Source organism: Solanum lycopersicum, chromosome 4, assembly GCF_036512215.1.
Source record: "Solanum lycopersicum chromosome 4, SLM_r2.1".
Taxonomy (NCBI): Eukaryota; Viridiplantae; Streptophyta; class Magnoliopsida; order Solanales; family Solanaceae; genus Solanum; species Solanum lycopersicum.
In genome coordinates this window covers 5,950,645-5,967,965 of record NC_090803.1, presented here as the reverse complement: position 1 = coordinate 5,967,965, position 17,321 = coordinate 5,950,645, and the positions used below count along the sequence as shown (strand labels likewise).

At 32.6% G+C, this 17,321-nt stretch overlaps 3 protein-coding genes across 4 annotated transcripts; 1 reads left to right on the top strand and 2 right to left on the bottom strand.

Moving 5' to 3' along the window:
• Window positions 1-1,703: 1,703 nt before the first annotated feature.
• On the top strand, window positions 1,704-6,840 carry LOC101255579 (serine/threonine-protein kinase D6PKL2-like). Of its 2 annotated transcripts, none has more exons than XM_004236600.5 (3): window positions 1,704-2,065; window positions 3,385-4,440; window positions 5,456-6,840. In XM_004236600.5, exons 2-3 carry the CDS (start codon window positions 3,494-3,496, stop codon window positions 6,330-6,332), a joined length of 1,824 nt encoding a protein of 607 aa, XP_004236648.1. In that variant the 5' UTR covers window positions 1,704-2,065; window positions 3,385-3,493; the 3' UTR covers window positions 6,333-6,840. The 2 variants fall into 2 exon arrangements, with proteins under 2 accessions (XP_004236648.1, XP_010319220.1); XM_010320918.4 differs by having other exon boundaries at window positions 1,823-2,023.
• A 359-nt stretch (window positions 6,841-7,199) lies between these two features.
• LOC101255876 (U-box domain-containing protein 33) lies at window positions 7,200-9,151 on the bottom strand. Its single transcript, XM_004236601.5, has 4 exons — window positions 8,616-9,151; window positions 8,129-8,247; window positions 7,639-7,754; window positions 7,200-7,538 (listed from the first exon to the last, which is right to left on the bottom strand). Exons 1-4 carry the CDS (start codon window positions 8,947-8,949, stop codon window positions 7,286-7,288), a joined length of 822 nt encoding a protein of 273 aa, XP_004236649.1. The 5' UTR covers window positions 8,950-9,151; the 3' UTR covers window positions 7,200-7,285.
• A 3,987-nt stretch (window positions 9,152-13,138) lies between these two features.
• Window positions 13,139-16,667, bottom strand: LOC101255879 (WEB family protein At1g12150-like). The gene is made up of 3 exons (XM_019213319.3): window positions 16,438-16,667; window positions 15,330-15,617; window positions 13,139-14,975 (listed from the first exon to the last, which is right to left on the bottom strand). Exons 2-3 carry the CDS (start codon window positions 15,576-15,578, stop codon window positions 13,353-13,355), a joined length of 1,872 nt encoding a protein of 623 aa, XP_019068864.1. The 5' UTR covers window positions 15,579-15,617; window positions 16,438-16,667; the 3' UTR covers window positions 13,139-13,352.
• Between the last annotated feature and the right edge of the window lie 654 nt (window positions 16,668-17,321).

Sequence of the window (17,321 nt, the reverse complement as noted above, 5' to 3'; positions counted from 1 at the left end):
TACTCTTAGTTTAGTAATTTGATCATAGATGTTCTTGTGGTGATGACTTCCAGATTTTGGGGATAATAATAGTTATTGAATTGGTTTTTATTAATGAGTTAAGTCTTCCGCATTATTTTATGATGATATTACATTGAAATGTTAAGGTTTAGATTGGTTGGTTCGTTCACATAGGAGGGTAAATGTGAGTGCCAGTCGCGGCCCGGTTTTGGGTCGTGACAGCTAGCTTCATAGGCTAGATAATAAGTATTCATTGCAGTTTCATTAATGATGTCTCACATTTTAGTGATTCAATAATGATTAAATAAAAATTTAATATTTGAAGTATATTTCGTATGAGCTAATTTACTAATTTTTCAGAAATTAGTTGTCGACTCTATGACTCCTAAATTTGGATGGACCAAGCCTCTCACATACACGGTGATCAATTTCATTGCATTTTTTAAAAATTAATGACCTCTTTTTTCAACATTTTAGTATCACAAAGATTTTAAATATTTTTCTTGCGTGTTAGTTTTACTTTTTTATTTTGATTTCACAAAATAGAAATTCAAAAAATTTTAAATGATATTACTGTACGTTAATCCATTGATTTTCTGATGGTCGATTAATTCTGTTGGTCCCTAAACTTGGCCAGATTGGGCCTCACAAGTGTGGTGACCAATTTATTAATAGCTATCTCTTTCTTAAATATTTTATTATCACGAAATAAAAATTTAAGATTTTAAATATTTTTTTAATATTAATCCACAAAAATTCGTAAAAAAGGGCATATATGTCATTTTTCAAACTATAGGTTGAAGGCCAAGCCAAATTGATGTCAATGGGCATGGCAGACAGCAAAGAGACTGACTTGGATTTTGGAGTTTGGACCCATTTTTAGAAAAGAATATTAATGCAAATATCGAATCACACGCTCACACACATACACACATAACATTACACATAAATTAATACTTTTTTTTGTTTTTTCTATATTTTAAAAAATAAATTATTATCGTAGAACGATGAGTTAGTTGAACAAATAATCTTTGAAATGAAAGTCATTATTATCTAGTACTTGTTCTATTCAACAATAGTTATTCATTATAACTTGACACATCCCTTGAGAAGCAATTAATAATAGGGATAATATTACCATATTATCCTTTGATTTTATAAATTTAATGTTTCAAAAAATATGTTAGATAACAAATAGTTAATAATAAAGGTAAAATAGATACAAAGAATAAATTATGTCTTGATTTTATAAATCTGACAAATATTGTTGAACAACTATTTTTAATATAGTGTAAAACTACGATTGAACAGAGCAAGTGTAATTTACTTATTTAGTATAACAGACATACAAGGACATCAAAACGAGATTTATTTTATGCACAATTGAAATATAAGAAATCCCTCGTAGACAACAAAAAAGAAAATTCAATAATTCTCCTCTTCAAAAAAAAAAAAAATCTTAAATTTATCGATAAATTCTCATTTAAAAATTTAAATTATAATATGTTTCAATGAATTGGAGTTAGTTTTTGCGATAAAGATTCAACCAAATTCAATAACTTTGGTCAAAATATATATTTACATTAAAAAATATATTTAATATAGATAAATTATTAATTTAAAATTTACTAACTTAAGAAAATTACTAAAAGAAAACAACTTTCAATCTTGACTTATACTTTGGCACACATTTTAGAATTTCTTTTGTGCTTATTCACAAATGTTCATTATTATAAGTTAATCATACAATAATTACACATTAACCCAACTTTTTTTTTTCTAATTTGCTAATAAAAATTACTCTAAATAAAGTCCCTTCATTAAAAAAGAAAAAAAAAGGTAGTTTTTGCTTTAGCATTTGTTGACCCCTCTTCTTCCTCATTTGCCTGATAGTCCTAAGCATCTCTCATTTTCTCTCTCTCTCTTCTTTCTCACTCTAAGCTGCTGCTAACTGTACTAGTCTGGAGGAGTATACAAAGAGCAATTGTTTCTCTTCTGTACTCTTTTTTTTTTCTTATTACAGGTAAAGCTAAATCTTCAATTTGGGTTTACAAGGGTAATTCAGGTACTTATTTTTCTCTTGTGATTTACATGGGGTTGCTTCAAGATTCAGTTTTGGCATCTGGGTTGTTGTTTTCATTAAGGATCTGATATGGGTTTTGCTTAAAAATGTAATCTTGATCAAGATCTGATTTTTAATTAATTAACTGTATTTGTGTCTGGTTAAGTTATGGGTTGCTGTCTAAGTCTTGATTTACTTTTTATGTGTTGGTTTGTTGTTAGACATATATATATATTTTTCCTTTTTTTTTTCTTCCTGTTTTATTTTTCCTGCTTTTTTGATGGATATGAAATCCATGTATGGTGTTGTATAAGCTTTTAAAATAATGCAATCTGTGTTTTAAATGGTAAGTTATGGTTGTTCACTTTATTGATATCTGTTTTTAGCTATCAGTTTTTTCAGTCTTAAGTAGAGTATATAAGGTTCTACATGCAAATTTGCTTGAGGCTAATCGAGAATTAGATCTTGTACATAGTTCCAGGGTTTAAGTTTTTGATTTGTTTTGCAGCAGGGATGATTAAATACTAAGGGGCTGTTTGGTGGTGTTTTAAGAATAGTACTGACTAGGGTGTATTTGTAATGATGAGATTAGTAATGAGGAGATTAGTTATGTCGGTATTAGTTATACTAGGATTATTTCTTATCTGCTGGTTGGTTTTGTGTATTAAGGGCAGTTCTGTCTTCAGCCATGCTTATTTATGTATAAATAATCCTTGTATTACTAGTACCATGGTTTGCTATGTATTAGTTATACACCACATAGACTGAATCCTATGGAACAATGGATTAAATAAATACCATGACTAATACATGACATCCTTCCAAATGAACCCTAAGCAGCACTTTAGTTGATTCCCTGCTGTGGGGTATGAACCAGTAATTATCTGATCAGTGATTAAGAAAGGTGATCGCCTCGTCGTCAATGGTGGGAGGCGAGGCGACCCTTCATCGCCTTTAAGCTTTCTGGCGAGCAATCTTCAAAAGACAATGCCATGGCGACAAAGGTGAGAGGCGAAAAATGGTTAAATGGAATAGTGAGGATTCGATTAGTCGACCCTGATATTGTTTGGGACTGAGACCTAGTTGTTGTTATTATTGTTGGTCTAGTAAAATGCTATTTCTTCCTTTTTGATATACAGACCTGTTTTTCTGTTGACAACTTGTCAGTAACACATTGAATTATCTCCAAGAAGAGATTACCTGTTTTTCTGTTGACAACTTGACAGTAACACATTGAATCATCTCCAAGAAGAGATTATCTGAACAAATGCTTAGACCTTGTAATTGTTCTTTTAATGGGTAATTTTTTGTCTTGTTGGCAGATTGGCGAGGTACATCCGTAATCTTGTAGCAAGATGATGGCAATTGGAATGGCTGACGGAAAAACGTGCCGTCCTTTGTAACTTATTCATCTGTATCATTGTGTCACTGATGGCTTCGAATTTTGGTGCTAGCGCTCCCCTTGAACCTAAACAAAAACCTGTTGGAGCTCGACAGACAGCCGAGACAAATGACTCTAGCTCTTTCCTTACACAGGTGTCAAAAATGAATGAACTCAGCCTTGCTCTCTCTGGTAAATTGCCAGAATCTGGCAAAATTACAACACATGATGTGGATGGGGTTCGGAATAATAAGAAGTGTCAAAAGGGGTCTAATGATTTGTCAATTGATAAATCTAAAAATGCTCCCACTGATATTCAGAATGTGTCGACACCTGGGAATCATGAAGTTAATGGAACCAGAAGCTCACTTGAGTCTTCTACCGATCAAGAAAAGAAAACATCTAACCAAACGAGTGGCAAGAACAGTTCAGTTTCTGCAAAAGTCAGCGATGGTACTAGTAGTCTAGCCAAAAATAGTGGAAGTGGCAAGATAAGTGATCATGCTGATCTTGTTGAGAGTGGAAAGAGCAGCATGTGTAGAGGAAGCACCAGCACTGATGTGAGTGATGAAAGCACCTTTAGCAGTTTTAGCAGCAGTGTAAACAAACCCCACAAAACAAATGACGTGAGATGGGAAGCTATCCAAGCTGTCCGATCTAAAGATGGTAGCTTAGGTTTGAGCCATTTCAGACTACTGAAAAGGTTGGGCTGTGGAGATATTGGAAGTGTTTACTTGGCTGAACTGAGTGGAACCAAGTGTTACTTTGCTATGAAAGTCATGGATAAAGCATCTTTAGCCAGCCGCAAGAAGCTTCTTCGTGCTCAGACAGAGAGAGAAATTTTATCATCCCTTGATCATCCTTTTCTTCCCTCTCTCTACAGCCACTTTGAGACTGATAAGTTTTCATGTTTGGTTATGGAATTCTGTCCTGGAGGGGATCTGCATACTCTTAGGCAGAGACAGCCAGGGAAACATTTTTCTGAACAAGCAGTGAAGTATAACTTCTTTTCAGTCTTTTGAATATGATTTTTCCTATTGATACTTTCTGAGTTCCACGTTATTTTATTGCTTTCTACAAGATCATTGTTTTTGTAATTTCAATAGAAGATCCACAACTGAGAAGGCTGTTTTAACAAGTCAGTCTAGCTGTTCTTCTTACTTGGAAGTGCATATTTATGTTGTCAAATGCACTTGAACCTTATGCTGCTGGATGAGTGACGTCGCACTAGGCCTTTAGATTTTGTTGGAAGCCTATTACCATGGTTCTAGGAGCATCCTTCACTTTGAGAATTTCTTCGTTCTGAATTTGCATTTGTCGAGTAATAAGGTCCTTTATCTGTGATGTCATTATTTTTTGCATTTAGACTATTCATATTCTTTTTGTTTCTCCACCAAGTTACCAAAATTCCTCTCCTTCTCCCATTATGGAGTTCGGTGGATTCTTGCCCCTTTTCTTGGACATCTTCTGTGTCACAGAAGTTTTTTCTTTGTAAAAATCAATTTTGTTATAACTTTCATCTCTATTGCTACGTAGTATTAGCTGACTTGGTTGAGCAGCAATTCATGGTTTTAGCTCTCTGGCGTAACAGTATTTGGGATCTAACAAACAATTATTTAATGCTGAATTATGTAAGTGGGACTTGTATTTTGTTTTTGAATGTTTAGGAGCGTATTACTATGTCCCCATATTCCGGTTCGCATATTCCAAGGTTCCATTTTAGAGATTAGAAATGAATTTTTAATGTTTCCTTCAGAAAACAATTGTCCCATGGTCCAACTAGAAATATTGTTATGCAACAAAACATGGTCCACTGTATTTCCTTTTCATATTGTTTTATTATATGCGGTACTTGGGGTGAGGATCCTTCGGAAATAGCCTCTCTGCTACCTTAACAAGGTAAGGGTTAGGCTGTGTACACAATACCCTCCGCAGGCCCCACTTGTGGACTACTCTGGTTATGCTGTTGTTGTTGAAGTGTTTTACTGACAATTAACTTTCTCCCTTTTCAGATTTTATGTCGCTGAGGTCCTTCTGGCTTTAGAGTATCTCCATATGCTTGGTATTATCTACCGCGACCTCAAACCTGAGAATGTCCTTGTTAGAGAAGATGGACATATAATGCTTTCAGACTTTGACCTGTCACTTTGCTGTTCTTTTAGCCCAACACTGGTGAAGACATCTTCCCTGGAGTTGGAGCCTCTCAAGAAGAACTCTGGATACTGTGTCCAGCCGGCATGCATTGAGCCTTCCTGCATTCAACCATCATGTGTCGTTCCTACAACATGCTTCTCTCGCCGCATCTTTTCCAGCAAGTCCAAGAAGGATCGGAAACCCAAAAATGACGTAGGTAACCAAGTTAGGCCATTACCAGAGCTCATGGCAGAACCTACTAGTGCTCGCTCTATGTCATTTGTGGGAACTCATGAATACTTGGCACCAGAGATTATCAAAGGTGAAGGTCATGGAAGTGCAGTAGATTGGTGGACTTTTGGGATCTTTCTCTACGAGCTCTTGTTTGGTAAAACTCCATTTAAAGGATCTGGTAACCGAGCTACATTATTCAATGTAGTCGGGCAACCTCTTAGATTTCCAGAATCACCAGTTGTTAGTTTTGCAGCAAGGGATCTTATTAGAGGTTTACTCATAAAAGAACCACAGAACAGATTGGCATACAAAAGAGGGGCAACTGAGATAAAACAACACCCTTTCTTTGAAGGGGTTAATTGGGCACTAATACGCTGTGCTAGCCCTCCCGAGGTGCCTAAACCGGTTGAATTTGAGAGACTACCAGTCCCAGCACCATCTACCAATCAAAAGACTGTTCCAGCAGCAGTAGCTCCCAGCCAAAAGGGTTCTGATAACTACCTCGAATTTGATTTCTTCTAGTAATTATCAGCCCGACTGGTAATTTTTATGAAGTGGTGGACCAGCAAATCCTGAATTCAGGGATAATCTTATATGTGCAGGGTCCTGTTGTCACTGTCCATAACCTTATTATTTGTGAATCTGTACGTGCTTCAAGCTAGAGCTGCCTCCCATCATTAGTCTCCATATTTACAAGGATGTCTAAACGGTAAAAGGCGAGTGTCTTGAAGTATATAACTGTTAGAAGTATGCAATTGGATAACTCAGAATCATGTGTGGCTTTAGGTGAGATGGCATTGCCATGAACAGGAAACTGTTTTTTGGCCAAATGACCAAGTTAAGCAAGATGATTGCTCAATGTATATTGCTTTTTGATGCTCCCTAGAAATTTGTATTCCATCCCAAAGGTACAGTACAGTGTGAGAAAGTTTAGATTCAATCTTATCTTTAAGTTATGCGACAACCATACTTTTGGATGTCAGGTGTATTTCCAAGACATTTAGACCACAGTGAATTTTGCTACATTTTACTTTCTCCTGTGTTATATTTGCTTTTCGGCTCTTTCAGATGTAAAGGAGGGAGCTCGTTTTTGCTTTTCCTTTGTTATTGTCATTCCTTATATATCAGGTAATAACATCAGTATCTTCAGCCCACTTATTATTCCTTGCCCATGGAATGGTAAAACAACGATTTGGTGTTTTATTAGTGAGGGTCTATTGGGAACAACCTCTCTATCTCTACGAGGTAGGGGTAAGGTCTGCATACATTTTACCCTCTTCAGACCCAACTCGTGGAATTACACTGGTTATGTTGTTGTGTTATTACTTCTTGTATGTACAATAACTGTATAAAGTAACATGTAATATGTGGTATGATGAAGAGGGGAGATTCATGTGGAAACACCAGTTATTTGTTGATAGAAATTTACATCCTTTGAAGTCCTTGAGGTAGGACACTATTGAGCTATATGATATCTAAGACATGACCTTGGCTCTGAAACATCCTCCACATCCAATGGATTGATCATTCTGGGCTTCTTGATTCTGATTTTGGATCTGGCCTTCAATGGACTTTAGGCTGCCACCGGAGTATCGGAGAGAAGGTGATTCAAACATCTGCAGCTCAACAACTTCCTTGCCTTCACATATGATCTTAACCTCACAGAACTCTGGTGCGTTTTGTAATATCTCATCTGTCGTTCCGTTGCCTTTTCTTGACTTCATTTTCCTATCAGAGAAATCATGAAACAATATTTAGAAGATGACAGCTGAAAACTGATGGAGAAGTGGAGTAGAAGGTTAAAAAGTTCATTTTTTGTTGCTCATACTTGAGATTGGCTTTAGAAGTACCAAGAACCAGCTTTCTTATGTTGCAGATGGGAATGAGGTTCAATATAGCTTTGCCTTCCATGTCACTCTCAATAAGTATGGTGTCCAGTTTAACCTGTTAAAAAAATGGCACATATATCAGCTTTAGTTATACAGGTCATGCTAGTGGGCACCCCCTCTCATTTGTTTCCCAGTGGCGAGGTTTGAAATCTCGTTAAGAGTGTTCAAGATTCATATATACGTATAAAACAACATACTTAGTGAAACTTCAAACGTAGGATTTGAGGAGGGTAAAGTGTATGCATGATTTCTAGAGGACCCTCAGAACGATAGTGAAGAAAATGCAACAGCTAATAAGGGAATAGTAACGACTAACAAAATAGTGTGATAATTGAGATACAAGATTAATATATTTATGTATAAAAAAGTAGTATTTGATCGTATATACATAACATAATTTTCCGATGAAAGAGTGATCAGTATGTGCACCTTGGAAGCAGAGCAAATGTCAACAAACTTTTGAAGGAACTGTCTCCTCTTGCTTCTTTCTTTAGTCATGTAGTTCTCTTTTTGCTCTTCATTCACTTGGCCTATTGGTATCATTCCCACTGTGTTGTTTCATCACAAAATAATCTTCATATAATCTTGTGTCTTTTAGAGTATAACAAACTAAATAAGATCTAAATTCAAATAATAAGGAAGTAACACAATATCTTAATTTTTATAGTCTGTTATAATTTGGATATTACAACTAAAGCATTAGACTATAACAATAACAATATATTCACGGTAGTTTCACAAGTGGGGTCTGGTGAGGGCAGTATATACGTAGATTTTATCCTTACCTTGGAAGATACACAGGTTGTTTCTGATACACCCTTAGACTCAAGAAAATAACAAAAGTAACGAAATCAAGAATTAAATATATCTTTTCTTATGATTCTTTTTGTGTGTGTGTGTGTGAGAGAGGACTTACAAGGAGTAGGGATGAAGTTAGTTTGAGGAAATATATGAATGAGGAAAACAATGGTAGAATTTGGATTAGTCACAACATGATTGAGAGTCCAAAGCAAAGCATCCATGCTTGATTCCTCTTGACTAACATTCTTATTCCAAACAACAACATAAACAACATCATGTTCCTCATGATTGTGAAAGTCAAAGGAAAACAAACTTCCTTCAACTTCACCACCACCATGATGATCAATTTCAAACAAATCACTTGTAGAATTATAAAAGTTCCCCTCTTCTTCTTCTTCTTCTTCTTCTTCAATTTCATTGATCAAACTATTGTCAATGATTTCTTTCATTGTTTTCTTCTTCTTGAAAATTAATGAAAAATCAAGATGATTGTGATCAACCTTAATTATGTCAAAATCCCAAGAGGGGATTAATGATGATAGACAAACTTTGTGTTTTGTCCCTTCTTATTTTCTCCCAAAAGATTTAAGTTGTTGGGAAAACTTAGACAAGTGTAGGAAAAAGTTGTTACAAAGTGAGACATTTTTATATAGAGGATAAAACTAATGATGTAAGCTAAAATAACTCTTATTTTGGAATTATAAGGTTGAAGCGGATTCAAGATTTAAATTTTATGAGTTCAGAATTTAATATTCATGCGTACATAATAGATTTTTATGTATGCACAAATTGAGAATTTACTTTCAACAATTATATAATCAACACAAATCGAGAATTTACTTTCAGCAATTACATAATCAACCTCTTCATCCCGTAAAGATAAAGGCAAGATATGTGTACAATCTTTGAGCGTGTTGTTGTTATTGCATACATAATAGATTTATATGATTTAAGCCAAAATTATTGAATTTGGTGAACCTATAAATTATAATATACCTTCACCCCGAAAAATATTCATATGTGTCTCTTAATATGATCATGGGCAGAGGTAACGGATGGAAGGAGATTTATCTAAGCCCATTTCACCGAAAAATTACAAAATATATATTAATATTGATAATTTTTTAACATATTATATATCGAATGCTTAATTTTCTTCACTTATTTGCGTTTTCATTTTTAGTACTCTATGAATCCCTCAAGAGAAATCTTGCCTCCGTCGAATTAATGTAATATCACTATTTTTCATGTAAAACGTACTTTGATGATAATACCTCTTTTTATTTTATTTCTCTTTTTAATTTGTTTTATAAACAACATTACATTTCTTCTATATATAAAAAGTTCTTAATTATAATATTCTTATTTTGTTCTTAAAATAGGCTAACAAAGTATTTAATTATGAAAAAAAAAAGGGTAATAGCTAGATCCATTTAATATGTGCTATTTTTTTTTTACGAAGAGTATTCAATTGAACCTGCCTGACTAAACAAGGGTCCCTGAACCCAAAAAAATATGCATATTTGATAGAATAAAAAGATCAACATTAATTTATTTATTTTATTTTAATAAATTAATCAAATATGAATGATGATATGATTAATTTATTATTTTTTTAAAAAACCAAAACGTTGAGACGTTATTTTCTAATAGAGACTTGTACAAGAATATCCGAATATATACCAGCATCTTGGCGCTTTCAACCAATGAAATTGTCTAAAGTCAATGCATTTTGCTTACAATTATTGTAGTTCGGATTTTGTGAATTAAATTTAAATAGAGATCAATTAAAGCGTATATTTTGTAAACTATATAAAAAGTATTATAAATTATTATAATTAAAAATTTAAAAGACATGAAAAAATCACAATCAAATAAAAATTTATTTTACTTTCGAAATTTAAAGTGCGATTAATTGAAACTTATATGAGAATTGTAGTGTTCATACGTTATATAATTATATTGACTGAATTATATAAATGGGAATTAACTGATCAAGAGACCTATTGATAATAAGTTCGATGGAATATTCGTACTGAAATTCAAAACATTATTGTGATAGGCGTCCATCTCAATTATTTTATATCAATAGTTATAGATTTTGATTTTTATCGAAAAGAGATTTAATTATATAAAAGTAAATACATCAAGAAATAAAGGGTACTATTCAACATATCTAGTGTAATGTATAAACATCTTTTATATATATATATATAATGAAAAGCTTTAAAGTAAAAAGTTGAATTATCATATTGACTTTTTATTAAATTAAAATTGAATTAATCATTTAATGAAACATAAATATTTTAATTACATAATGACAAAATTTAAGTCTTTTAGTTATTTAATAATTAAATGATTATTTTCTTGATAAATGAGTACAATGATATTGTTTTTAATCTTAATCATAATTGTCGATAATCCAGAATTTTAAAAGTTATGAAAGATAAAAACAATGTATACATCATCATATCATGTCATGATCATATATTATATTATTATTATTTTATTTTTTATTTATCATATTTCTTAATATATAATTGTTATTATATTTTATATTATAAGTGGGAAGATGCTTAGTCTAAAGTTGGATTAAGAAAAGACCCTTCAACTTTTTAATTATCGTTATCATATTATTATTATTATAAATAATGATTAATCATTATTCTATAAGTGTGAAACTATTAAAGTTGAATGACTTTTTTAACTCTTTAAGAAATCACCATTAAAGTTGAATAACTTTTTAATTCCACAAGAAATCACCATTAAAATTGAATGACTTTTTAACTCTTCAAAAAATCACTATAAATAAGTTTCTTACACGTTGTCTTCTAATGATAATATTGTACATTTGAATTTGGTTTAGAGAGCATAAATCTCAGATTTTTCAGTTTTTGCTATCATTCAGATTATATTCTTAAATTGATATTTAAGTGTTTGATCTCTCACATGATAATATACTGCTAAAATTTTGTTTTATGAACTTATGATGTAATTTTTTCTCAGGTAAGGTGATTGTTTTGTAGACATTGAATAGAACTTTTAGTAGAAATTGCGTCGATACAAATGAGGTATGAAGCATGTCTCTCCAACAATTTTGCATTTTTTTGCATGATTACTTTTTAAAAAATTTGATATACATACGACTATTGTATTTTAATTAGATTTTAATAACTTAATTCATGTGTATTTCACAAAGTAGAGCCTCCTTGATAACTTTAATTTGAAATGACTTATTTAAATTTATTTTTCTTCAATCTCCTTGCTTCGAAGGTAAAAAGGATAACTAATGTTTCTCCCTCAACAACATAGAGCAAAAGAAATCGAGAAAACCTTTGAAGAAGACATATTCTAAACAAATGAGGTAATTTAATTTAATATGAGGGAGTACTTAAAAGTCAAATATGAATAATAAAGTAAGAGAAAAAAAAGGATAAAAAATTAAAATATGATAAGTATGAAAAATAACCATGAACAAACTGTTGAAATTTTTTGTTCATGCTACAAAGAACAATATACTTACTATGTCATTTGAATGTAATATGGAGACAACATATATACTTGTTAAAAGTACATATAATAATCTGGTAGAAAGAGGACGTCTCTGCCCCTTCACCTGACACCTACTGCTAGGCAGAAATCCCCGCTTTCATTGAGGGAAACTTATTGAAGTCTGGAATCTACTTTAAACTCTTTGGAATTAGAGAAGATGTTTTATGTGTGTATTGTCACTTTCTTACAAAAGTAACAAATTAATATATTGTAGGTTTCGACCTAATAATATAATAAGATAAATTATTTATCACATTAAATTTTATTGTTCAAAAGGTTATCAGAATATCTAATTATTTGGCATTTACATTTTACAATACATAAGTCGTTTATATAGGTTGTCCATTTATTTCATTTATATTTTTTCAGTAAATCATTTTTGAAATTCTTCAAAATGTGATTTTAATATTTTTAGTTAAAGTTTCATTTTTGTTTAATGTGATTTTAATATAACTCTTACCATATAAAATATTTTTGTGGGACTAACATGCAAAGCACGTGTTCAGGACACACGCACGCGCACGCACACGCACGCACGTGCACGCGCACACACACCCACGCACGCACACGCACACACACATATTTTCCGAATACCGTGAACAAGATGTGCATACCACGATACCATGTAAGTGTGTATATCAAGATTTAGATAGACAAAAAGAAATTAATTCACTTATATTTTGTGTCCCATTATCTCCAATGTTCGCTGAAGTTATTTCATTGATCATTAGACCATATTTTTTTGAGTGCGAGTTACTTACCCACTTATCAATTGAGGTGTAGCTCTACAATCAATAAATAGCAATTGACATGGATTTTCAAATATACCAAAGTAAAACTCTATGACACTATCCACAAATTTTAGCGTGAAATTTGAAATTTTATGATAATGACTATATTTCAATTATAACGTTCAAAAAGTGATTATTTGTGAATTTTATCCTAGATAAGAAGAAAGACATCCCATGTATAATAAATGTACGGGTCGAATTAAAAAAAGACTGAACTTAAAGGATTTATATATATGTAATCTTATTCTGTATTTTTACCGAGAAGATAATTAAGGTAGAAGGAAGTCTGAAGTCCTGACACAGAACTAAAATGATCTATTTATAGGCAATCATACTCTGTATTTCTCGAAGGTAATAGACATTCATATACTTTCTGCACATTTGAATGCCTTCAATAATAAAAATGGAAAAAAAATCATATACATACACAAACATTACACCAAATTACATAAAAATTTCCCATAATTTATACTATAGTTCTTATTTTTATTTTATACAAATTTTCTCTTCTATGTCTCTTCAACATTTCCATTAGATGATTCTCCAATTTCTACTTCTTCTTCTTCTTGTTCCTTTATTCTCCATTTCTGCAATTCTCCTTCAACAACCAATTTTGCTGCTTCTGCCATTTCTGTTGTTTTCAATGCTTCTTGTGTCGCGATTTTGATATCTTCCTTCTCCTTTAACAACACCTCGAGTTTTTCGTTAGCTTGTTTTTCATTGGCATTGATAGTTTCAACTTGTGCCATGACAGTTGCTACTTTTATGTCAGCATCATTCTTTATTCCCTCTACTTTTCGTTTTAATGCCTCGTATTCCTCAATTGATAGTCTTATCTTCCCATTAGATGATTCTGATGATGAATGTTTTTCGTCGTTGTTATCATCAGTGGAATTGTCTGTTTTGTTGTTTCTTGATTGATTGTGTATCTTTTCATCTGCAAGTTTCTCTGCTGCTTTTGCTTCTTCAGCTTCTTTTAGCGCGATTTTTAGCTTATCCTCTGTTTCTTTAGTTGCTTCATGTGCTGATTGCGCGTCTTGTTTGAGTAACTCTGTGTTTTTCTTCATCTCATTTGCTTCTTTTGTGTATTGATTCGCCTCGGAAGTTAACTGTTGGATTCTTGAAGGTAAATCATTTGAATCTCCTTCAGCTTGTGTTTTAGCTGAAATGCTTGTTTCGAGTTCTTTCTTGCTGTTTTCGAGCTCTAGTTTCAACTTTTCGACTAGGGACTCTGTTTCCTCTGCTTTCTTGTTGAGCTCATTGAGTTCGCCTTTTACACGTTCTGCTTCTTGTTTAAGAGATTCAACTATGCCACGGAGGGAACTTTCCTCCGCGACTATCTCTTTCAACATGTTCTTTGTAGCATTGAGCTCTTCATTTGCTTTGTTATACGCGTCTAAATCCAGGGCTCGGACATTATTGAGTTGTTCTTGTAAGACATGGATTGCTTCGTTGGTTACCTCGAGCTTCTCAACGAGGTTTTCTGTTACTAGTTGAGAGTCAGGGTCCTCTTTGAGAGCCCTGATTTTCTCTTCAGCTTCTTCTTTAGCTGTTTTGAGTGATTGTAAGTGAACTTCTTTATCTTGGATGAGTTTTTCGTGCTCGTCTTGTGCTTGGAGAGATGCAACTTTTACTTGTCCTAATGTTTCGCGTAATGTAGTGACTTCTTTCGAGAGCTTACCTAGCCTCTCTCTATTGATGGCCGCGTTATGCTGTGCATCTGCAGCTTCTTGAAACGCGGCCAGTTTAGCAGTTAGGGCTGCATCAAAGTCCTGACGGAGGTTTGTAAGCTCTTGTTTCGCGGAATTTAGTTCACCAGAAGATGTTCGATATTGTTCTCTTTCAGCTTCAACATTCTGTTTCCAAGCATCTGTGCCTACTGGAGGTTTATTCGATTTCTGTTCTTCGAGCTCGATGGCTCGGGCCTTTGCTGTCTCTGTTGCCTCAATAGCTGCTTGCTTCGTTTCGCATAGTGTCTCGAGCTTTCCTGTGAGTTCCTGGAGTGTTCTTTTAGCCTTTTCGAGATCTCGAAGAGCATGAGTTTTTGTTGTCTCTGTACTTCTTATCTGTTCTTTGAAGCCATCTAGTTCTCTTAGGGCCAAATGAAGCCTACTTTCCTTCTCTAACACCCTCTGAGAAGAAGAAAAATTTTGTTAGTATGTATATGGTAATTAAACCCTATGCTACTCGGATTCTTCAAAAATATCGTTACGTCCGTGTCCGATCCTCCAAAAGTAGTGCATTTTTTAAGGATCTGACATGGATACGTCAAACATTTTTGGAAAGTTCAGACCTATTGCTTTTGGTATAAACCATGTATAAACACATACAAAGGCGGATTCAGAATTTAAATTTAATGAGAATTGAGAGCAACCTTTATGATAAATTTCTACCTCGGCCACTACTATGACCTAATGTCAAAAAAAAAAACTCTATTCATATCACGTTTATTCTGAATCTACTGACTCTAGATACGATTACGATACCTCTTCAATGGTTTTTGATCTTTTAATAGTTGGTTTAGCCTGGGGTGAAGAACCAGTATCACCAAACAAACTAACAGCAGCTCTAACAGATTGAAAAGGTGCTCTTGTGTCAATTTCACCAACTTCTGCCTTTGGTGAACCTGTACTTCCTGCTGTTTTTGGTGAACCAACAGATGATGGAGATCCTGTTTTTGAACTTGGTGAACCTGAGGCATTTTGCTTACCTGTTCTTATACTAAATCCAAACATCTTATTTTTTTTGGTGCTTCGATAATAACGTCTTCTATCCTGCATAAAATGATACATATTTCACGATTATAAGATTATATTGTTTCGAGGGAAAAAAAGCAGTAATATGCGTAGTGTAATCCTACAAAATGCGGTCTAGAGATGGTAGAATGTATGCAAACCTTACCTCCAAAGTTATTTTCGATCGACTCTCGGTTCAAGGAAAAACAATCCCCAAAAAACTAACGGTAATACATGAGACAACAGATAATAACAAAACACCTAATAGTAACGGAACAAAAACTATAACAAAACTATATGATAGTCAAGGGACAATAAACAACAAATAGTAACAGAATTCGAAAGGACAAGAAAATAGGGCACACAGAATTTTATGCAAGCGATGTTGACATTGTACTATCAATTTTGCATGTAAAATGTATTTGAATCTAGGAGTATGTTGATTTTTAAGACCTAATTTACTTTTCTTTTCGAATTAATTTACTTTTTTATCACTTTAAATGATGTTGATTTGTTTTTTCATAACTATATATATCCAAATTATTTTATGAGAAAAAGGGTAGATAAGTGCACGAATCATCCAATGTTCACGCAGGCGCTAGGGAATGACTGCATTCCAAAAGCTTGCGATATAGACTACCTATCTAACATAATAATTAGTAATTCACAAACAGATAAATGAAATTGTGAAGTTGTGCTTAATGACACCTTTTCTAAAAATATGCGCCTGTCATTGCATGTATAAAAATTGTATGATCAAGAAAAAACGCAATAAAGATTATAAGTCTCAATCTCAAACAAGTCTAGAAATATTATATATGCTTAATAATACGCTTGAAAATATAAAGAGAAAACTCACTTGTTATTTATTATTCATAAAAGAGAAGCCAAGGATTCAAGAAATTGTGATCTCCATGGCTACCAACTCATTGCATGTATAACAATTTCCCTTTTCTATTTGAAAAAGAATATGAATAGAATGAAAGAAAATTAAGATGAGATATAAATATTTTCTAATATTTGTGTAATAAATGACTCCAAAATGTTTGTGATTTCATTTTTTTTTTTCTATTTTTATTTGCTGTTGTTTCGGTGATAGAACATTTACTATTTTCCAAAAGCATTTTGAGGTTTTTACGGAATAAGAACGAAAAATATGTTGTTAATTACACGATGATTATTCTCCATCATCCAAATGTATGTTAAAGGAAAAATTGGGAACTTGAAAAATTCTAATTTTAATTCTTTATGATATTTAACTGCATTTATTAATTTTTAATTTCTTTGTTTGTGAGAATATTCATAAATTCATCATAATTATGAATTAAACAGTTGCTTATTAATTGATCATTTCTTATGTTGTGTCATACACGTATGATGAGGATCAAAATCAAAATTTACTATGAATTGAAGGATCAAAAGTGCTATTAAAATTCCTCACCTTAATAAATAAAAAAATAAAATATCAATGGAGTTCACATTTATATTTATACATATTTATTTGGCAATTATATAAAATAATATAAAATTAAGAGATTTGCTGTATTTTTATAAGGAAATTTTATCAATAGCAAAAAAAATGAAGTTAATGAACCTCCTTTTGCCTAATTCACTCATTAGCTATGATTATTTCCATATGTATACTTCGCTTACGCATATACAACAAGGTAAGTATATACAAATTGTGTGTTTATACCTTTAGAAAATTTTCAGAACTTACACAATTCATATACAAACATGATG